General features: G+C 51.0%; 1 protein-coding gene across 1 annotated transcript in view; it reads left to right on the plus strand.

Moving 5' to 3' along the window:
• Nucleotides 1-8,214, plus strand: part of Spns3 (sphingolipid transporter 3 (putative)) — a 53,098-nt gene that overhangs the window by 9,659 nt on the left and 35,225 nt on the right. Inside the window, exons 3-7 of the mRNA XM_008855636.3 lie at nt 702-838; nt 1,345-1,496; nt 2,103-2,169; nt 3,175-3,323; nt 4,060-4,212. Of these exons, the coding sequence (XP_008853858.2) occupies nt 702-838; nt 1,345-1,496; nt 2,103-2,169; nt 3,175-3,323; nt 4,060-4,212 (658 nt within the window). The remainder of the gene's footprint in view (nt 1-701; nt 839-1,344; nt 1,497-2,102; nt 2,170-3,174; nt 3,324-4,059; nt 4,213-8,214) is intronic.

Raw genomic sequence — 8,214 nt, forward strand, 5'->3', positions numbered from 1 at the left:
AAGTGGAGGAAGGAAGGTCAGAAACTCAAGGTTGTCCTTGGCTGCATAGCAAGTTCAAGACAGCTTAGGATACATGAGATCCTGTCTCAAGATAAAAAAAAGTGGTACAGACAGAAGAGTCAGTGTGTGTGGAATAGTGCATGTACTTAGGCATGCCAGCCCTTCCCCCACCTCCTGCATCACTGGTTTGCAGTCCATGTGTTTGTTCTATTTCTCCTCTGCTGGTCCTCTCAGGCCCTGGGCTGACTTCCCTTTCCTCCTGCCTGCAGTGGGTGTCTGAGTGACAAATCAGAGATCAGTCCCTATACCCAGGCTCACAGAAGTCACATATTCTTGCAAAGCCAAAAGGTGAGCATCCACTGGAAGCTGGTGGCTCTTTGTTCCCTTCTTGTGTCCCTTTATGCAGTCAGGAGGAGAATGCCAGCTTCCTAGGGCTGGGGTGACACTCAGAGGCCACACAGCAAGCATGTAGCAGAACTGGGATTTGGCCCAGGCCTAGTACCACACACTCTGGGCTGTGGGTTCTATATTGGACCTGGAATGTAAGATTCAACTTTTATCTTTTCTTCCTCATGTCCTGGGCCCACTGCCAAGTTGCCAGCTTGTAGTATCTGTGCCAGTCTCCTTCCCTGGGACGGCAGTGCTGTCTGCCCAGTCACCATCTTGGGGGATCCAGGCTGCCCCTTGTGTGTCTCCTCCAGTCTTCATCGGTTGCCTGCTGGTGTCTGCTCCCGTATTTGGCTACCTGGGTGACCGCCATAACCGCAAGGCCACGCTGAGCTTTGGGATCCTGCTGTGGTCAGGGGCTGGCCTCTCCAGTTCCTTCATCCCCCCCAAGGTAGGGTCCACATCCCTTCCCAGTCCCTGGGACCTTCCCCATCTGCTTCCTCCTTGGTCCAGTTCCCTCAGAGCTCCCTTCTAGCCCAGGCAATTCAGGAATTGCACTGCCAGGGATGGGAGAGGAACTGCAGTACAGCCTCCAGGCCTGAGCAGAGAGACTGTTAATAGGAGGTTTCCTGGTCCTCCACTTCACTTCATTACCAACTTTGATGGGTTTTATGAGGGAATGGGTTTGGGGTTAAGCTCCTGCCTTGAGAAATCGCCCTTGTTAGCAAAGAGACCCTTTGGAAGGGTTCCCCTTAGTCATGGCAGGCAGAGACTGTAGGTACTAGCAGGGGTACACGTGCTTTGGGGAACATGGTGGGGTAACCGCAGGCCTGATCCCTATTTTGTTCCCTCGAGCCTTTGTCATGAGGTCCCTTTGGGCCCTCTTTAACACATCCTCTAGCCTCTTATCCCATGGGCGATTTCAGATCTCATTATGTTCTTGTGCGGCTCTCCTAGTATTCTTGGCTCTTCTTCCTGACCCGGGGGGTCGTGGGCACTGGTGTGGCCAGCTACTCCACCATCGCACCCACCGTCCTGGGTGACCTCTTCGTGAAGGACCAGCGGACCCGCATGCTGGCCATCTTCTACATCTTTATTCCTGTTGGAAGGTTTGTATTGCCCCTGAATCTACTTCCCTAGGAAGTAAACTGAGGCCTGAAGGATTCAGAACAGGGGCTGGGCTGGAGGTAGGAACTCTGAACCACGAAGGCTGGGATCTGAATTCAGTCGCTCCTTCCTCCCCTTCACTGCATCTCTCTGAGCCTCAATTTAGTCAGCTGTAAATAAATGGGGACAATATTCCTACTCCATGGGACTGTGTGTACATGTGTATGTGGGGAGGGTTAGAGGCAATGTGGCCTGCTGGGGAGGGTGGCCCTGGGAGACCAGTGAGGAAATGTCAGAGCCATGTCTGCAGCCGCTGAGCTCTGACCCATTTCCTGAAACCTGTCTGACTCAAGCAGGCCTGGGCTTTGGACACTAGGGCTGGGGTTGGTGGTGGGGTGTACATGTCCTTATATGGAATGAGTGGCACTGGGGGCTAGGAACCAGAGGTCAGAGGGACCTGACTGAGGGCAGCACACACCTGGGCCTCCTATGACTCATTTTCTCAGGGAAAGGGCTCTGAGCCTGCAGAGAACTGGCTCCCTGGGCAGAGTGCACTCAGATCAGGTTGGCCTTGGACCTGACTGCGTCTCCCTTGTCCTCTTTCGCAGTGGTCTGGGTTACGTGCTGGGGTCGGCTGTGGCAGAGCTGACCGGGAACTGGCGTTGGGCCCTCCGAGTGAGTCTCATTTCCTTCTCTTCCCTTTGCTCCCCCATTCCTACCCCCACTGGTCAGTAGGGACTTTCCAGCCTCCAATGGCCTTAGCCACTTGGCACAGTACCTGGCGCCATGGGGGGTGTTGGACGTCGGCAGCTTTGGATACTTAGAGTCTCATGGGGAACATGGACTATGGAAGTCGTGACCGTGGGGTCAAATCCCAGCTGCTCATTTTACTGATTGTGTGGCCTTAAGCCAGTTGCTGCCCTCTTTGGAGCCTCAGCTTCCCTTGTAGTAAACATAGAAGCTACCTATGGAACCTCAAAGATTATTTGGACTGGAAAGTTTTTAGGCCAGGCCAGGCACAGAGCAGCCTTAAGGACTGCCACCTGGGGTGACTTATTAGTGGAGCTGGGACACCTGGGAATATACCTGGAAGGCTTTATTGGCTTGTGACCATCATTAGAACAGGGATATGTACTACTCATTAGAAGGAACTGGGTGCAGAGTGGACTGGGGCTTGGTCCTATATGCAGATTTCTGCTGAGATGCCATGGAAAGCAGAGACAGGAGTCTGGGGGTGGAGAAAGGCTACAAGAAATCTGGCCTGAATTGCTTCTCACCATCTAAGCTGCCCCAAGGCAGGTAATGAGATCTCTGTCCTATGTACAGGGGTACTAAGAGAGGGTGGCAGGGTATGACTGGTGTGACAGGTGGAGGCATGGGGCAGGAAAAGGGCCAGTTCTTGGGACAGTGAGTATTCAGTGGTCTGAACTGCTCTTTTCAGCCATCTTAGGCTTCCTGGCTCCAGAAAAGGAGTGTTCACACTGGGCATCAATCAGGTCTCAAGGGGACCACATTGACTAGAGAGACTACTCTCTCTATAAGTTACTGGCCAGCTCTGTGTATAAGCAGCACCTGGGACCCAGGGTTGGAACAGAGGTCAGACCTTGTGGAGGTGATCTCTCCAGTTTCTCAGGCTGCCCTAGCATTTGGCCCTGAGCTTCCTGACCCTCCTGTCCTCAGATTACACCCTGCCTGGATGCCATAGCCTTGATTCTGCTCATCCTGCTGGTTCCAGACCCACCCCGAGGAGCTGCTGAGAATCAGGGGGAAGTGGCTGTAGAAGCTCCAAGGAGCAGCTGGTGCGAGGATGTCAGATACTTGGGGAGAAAGTGAGTGTCCTTATTCTCTGCTGCAAGCCCCAGGAAACCCCTCTGGCCCAACATTTCCGTCCTCCCTCTCTCTGCCTCCAGAGGGCTCTCCCTGGTTGTCTCTGTGTTCATGGCTCTCTTCCTTCTCTGAGGTCCACTTAGAGCTGAGATCATCTGCTGACATGCTCCTCTGTCACTTGGGGCTCAGCCTCCATGCCCTCCACACAAGGCAGTAGTGGGGCTGAGAGTGGGGCTGGTGGTATGAGCTCCAGCCTTGCACTGGCCCCATTTATTCAATGGACACATTTCTCTGGCCCCACCCATTCCCTTGGCTTCTGGGAGGATGCTGGGAGTTTGTTCATCTGTCCAAGCTGCATAGAAGCAACATTAACCCCTGACTCAGGCTTAGATGCGGAGGCAGAAAGAGCTCACCTCCCCCGAGTCCCAGGCCTCATAAATCACTGCATCATGGGGCACAACAGCACCCAGGTCTCTGGGTTGCAGTCATGAGACCCGTTTTAGGAACTCCCAGGGAGATGGTACAGTTTTTTGGAGATCAAGATGCTGAGTGGGACCCTTCAGGATAGGGAGACGTTGTTTTGTGGAGGAGGGAAGAAGGTATGTTGTAAGGAGTTGGGGGCATTTCAGAACATCGGAGAAGCTGTAGCCTGCATGCCCAGATCAGATGGGGCGGTGGTCAGGCCTCTTTAAAGCCCTGGCCCTATTCTGGCTTCAGCCAGGATGCTTTCTCTTGCAGCTGGAGTTTTGTGTGGTCGACCCTTGGAGTGACAGCCATGGCTTTTGTGACTGGAGCCCTGGGCTTCTGGGCACCCAAGTTTCTGTTTGAGGCCCGCGTGGTCCATGGCTTGCAGCTTCCCTGCTTCCAAGAGCCGTGCAGCAGCCAGGACAGGTGAGGGAGGGCTGGGGAGCATTGGGTTCACTCCCTTGCCGGGCAGTTCCCAGCAGGCTGGGTCTTTCCAGGCATATGACACTCTGTGAAGAGGGCAGAGCTCTGGACCCTGAGCAAGCAAGAGGCCTGGGTTCCAGCTCTGCTTGAGCCTGCTATCCTCTGTGACCACAAGCAGCTCCCTTGGCCTCTCTGGGCTGGAATTCCTGTCTTCCCACTCTTAGATTTGGGGGTCTGGAAGGTACCAGAGGGGAAGGCTTTTGTGGGGATTGGGAAATGATGGAAATCTTTGATGATTGCCCTTCATCCTTCAAAGGGGCTCCTAGTATCTTCTGTGAGGTCACCCCATTTTACAGATTGCAAATTGAAGACTTCATGTGTATGGTTTAGGAATGTCAGGTATGCATTCATTTCTTCTCTGCCCCATCAGTGTACCTAGAGACCCAAGAGAGCTGCTGGTGGGTGGGTAGGGCTGTATTCTCTCTTGGAAATATTACTCTACTTCTTGCCTGGCCAGCCCTTCCTTGTCTCCCCTTCACATCTCTGGTGGCACTCTCCCTGTCCTGTGTCCCCTTTTCTTTTTGATCCAGCCCCACTAGTTCCTTGGACTTCTCAAGGCTCTGTGTCCTTCCCTGGAGCCCTGTCAGTTCTCTGTTGGTCATACTGACATGTGTTTCCTCTTCCCCACTCTCCTTTCTTTAAAAAAAATTATTTATTTTTATTTTACGAGTGTTTTGCCTGCACGTATGTAAGTGTACCCATGTCATGCAATGCTGGCAGAGGCCAGAAGAGGGCATTGGATCACCTTGAACTGGAGTTATAAGTGTTTGTTAGCTGCCATGTGGGTGCTGGAAACTGAACCACTGAGCCATCTCTCCAGCTCCTTGCCTCTACCTTACTCCCTTATACAGAGGGAGTTTTGTGTAATTTCCAGAGTGTGTATGGCTTCTGTTGTCTGAGCCTCTGCCCCAGTATGTACTCTGTTCATAGCTACTCCCTTCCTTTTTCTTTTTTTTTTCTCCCTCTTTTTGAGATAGGGTCTCTCTGTAGCCCCAGCTGGCCTGAAATTTGCTATGTAGACCAGACTGGCCTTGATCTTATAGAGAGAGCCACCTGGCTCTGCCTCTGAGTACTGGGATTAAAGGTGTGCACCACTATGCCTGGCTCCTTTTTCTTTCTTTTTTAAAATTTTATTTATTATTTATTTCATGTATATGAGTGTTTTGTCTGCATGTATGTAAGTGCACCCATGTCATGCAGTGTCCATGGAGGCCAGAAGAGGGTGTCAGATCCTCTGGAACTGGAGTTTCATATATTATTTTTATTTTATATGTATGAGTGTATTGCCTGCATGTGTGTAAGTGCACCTGTGTCATGCAAGGAGGTCAGAAGAAGGTGTTGGATTCCCCTGGAACTGGAGTTATGGATGGTTGTTAGCGTCCATGTTATGTGCTGAGAATCAAACCTGGGTCCTCTGCAAGAACAGCCAGTGGCTCTTAACCACTGAGCCATCTCCCCAGCCTGCCCTTCCTTTTTCTTATCCATATTTATTTATTTTGCAATGCTGGGAATAGAACCCAGGCTTTACACATTCTAGGCAAGCACTCTTCAGGGTGAATTCTAGGCAAGTACTCTACCACTAAGCCATGCCCTCAGCCCCTCACTGGTGGATTCTAGGCAAGTGCTCTACCATTGAGCCATACCACCACTCTAAATGTTTACTTTAGGTCTTATGTCAAGCATTTTACATAAAGTATCCACAAAGGAAGGTATGCCTACTGTCTCTGTTTTACAAATGAAGAAATGGAAGATCAGACAGGTTAAGTGATTTGTCCAAGGTCACAGCTAAGAAACAACAGCCAGGATTCAAACCTACCTGACTCCAAAGCTGGTGCTTGGAAGCCCTGTATCCTGTTTCCTGGTCCTGTTATTGACTTGTGTATTGCCCGACCAGATGGCAGGGCTTTCTGGTATGTAGGAGGTGCTCAGGGAAAATTTTGTGAACAAACTCAGAGACAGACTGTGAGATTTGTCTTGGGTCTGCAGTAAGATTACTCTCTGGGGCCAAAGATGAACTATTCCTAAACACCTCAATAAGAAGAAAAACAGGGTTTGACCCCACTTTAGGCATGCATCAATTCTTGCCCCTTGAAACCACCATCTCCCTCCTTCCTTCCTTCCTTCCTTCCTTCCTTCCTTCCTTCCTTCCTTCCTTCCTTCCTTCCTTCCTTCCATTTTTATTTTATGAGTGTTTACCAGCATGTATGTAAGTGCACCACGTGTGTAGTGCCCTCAGAAGCCAGAAGAGGGCATTAGATCCCCTGGAATTGGAGTTACAGACAGTTGTAAATTGCCATGTGGGATTGGGAACCAAACCCGGATCCTCTAAAAGCAGGGAATGCTCTTTATCACTGAGCCATCTCTCCAGGCCCCCACCATTTCCTCCTTCGTAGTCCTCAGTTCCTGGCTCAAAGCCCCTTCACAGCATCTGTGTAAGAACTGATGGGGCATATTTGTTTCTTATGATGGATGTAACAAATGTCTACACACTTGATCGTCTAAAGTGACAGAAATGTAGGCTCAGACTGGGAATATGGCTCAGTTGATAGAGTGCTTGCCTAGCATGCACAAAGCCTTGGGTTTGATCCCAGCACTACATAAACTGGAAGCAGTGGCTTAGGCCAGAACATGAAAATAGTTCCAGTGGGCCCAAATCAAGGTATCTGCAGAGCCCTGTTCCCTTGGAACTCTGAGGGACCCTTGCCTCTCCCAGGTCCTGGTGGCCAGTAGCATTCCTTGGTTGCACTGCTCTGGCATCTGTTTCCAAAGTCACACCATGCTGCCCTCTCCTCTCCTGGCTGGAGTTCTTCCAGTGAGCACAGCTGTGATTGCCTTCAGGGATCATCTGAATAAGAGAGGATTGACACTCCAGGCAGGACTCTTAACAGTTGCAAAGTGTTTTCCCCTAGTAGATGCAGAGACATGTTGGGAGGCCACTGATTCTGCCTACCACAGAGTGGTAGAAGGTTCCTGTACTGGGGCTACTATAGCCCCCTTGGCTAGGACTGGCTCCATCTACATGTGAGGGAGGAGTAGGAAGCTTCCCACACAGCCACAGGGAGAGCTTCCAACCCTGGAGCTGAAGTGGCTCAGGGGAAGGAGCTGCATGGGGAGCAGTGAGCATCCACCTCCCGGCATGTGCAAGTGGAGCCTTGATGGTGATCACCAGAGTCACTGTATAAGGGGGGGGTGGAAGAGCTTACAGGGCCCTCTTGGCTCTGGGGGCCTGAGATCCTATGTGGTGGTGGGCCTCAAGGTCTCAATGGCTGAGGGGTGTCCTCTGCTGGCACCACGTTGAATAATCAATCCTAAGACTCTCAAAGGTCATGAAAACCTGCCTCTGGGGACTCACTGTGGGACTCAGGATCTGGAGTCACTTGACTTGGCTGAGATGTGGACCCTTGCTCAGCTTGGAAGGCTGGGGAAGTTCGGGAGGACCATTACACTACCCAGGGACATCCCTGATTCTACCTGGTGAAAGAGGGCTGGGAGGCTCTGGCCTTGCCTTTGTTGGGCAAGAGCCTGTACTCTGGGCTCCTCATGCCCTGCTGCACAGAGAGGATAGATCCATGAGTCCTCAGCCTGTGGAGTGGACAGTTTACTGCTTAGTTGGGGATGGTTTTCATGGTCCTCAGTTTGTAGGTGACTAGTGTTTCATGGTTATATTCTGTGTGTGTGTGTGTGTGTGTGTGTGTGTAGTACATGTGTGCATATGTACATATGGAGCTCAGAGTTCAATCTCGGATGTTGCATCTCAGGGGCTGTCTACTTTTTTTTTTTTTAAGAAATAAAGTCTCTCATTGGGTTGGGGCTTGCCAATTAGGCAAGGTTAGCTGGTCAGTAAGCCCCAGGAATTGTCTTGTCTCTGCCTCTCCAGTGCTGGGATTATTAGAGAATGTCACCATGCCTGATTTTTAAAAAATATTTTATTTATTAAACTAAAAA

This window comes from Nannospalax galili, unplaced genomic scaffold (genome assembly GCF_000622305.1).
Source record: "Nannospalax galili isolate Female #2095 unplaced genomic scaffold, S.galili_v1.0 scaffold888, whole genome shotgun sequence".
In the NCBI taxonomy this organism is placed as follows: Eukaryota; Metazoa; Chordata; class Mammalia; order Rodentia; family Spalacidae; genus Nannospalax; species Nannospalax galili.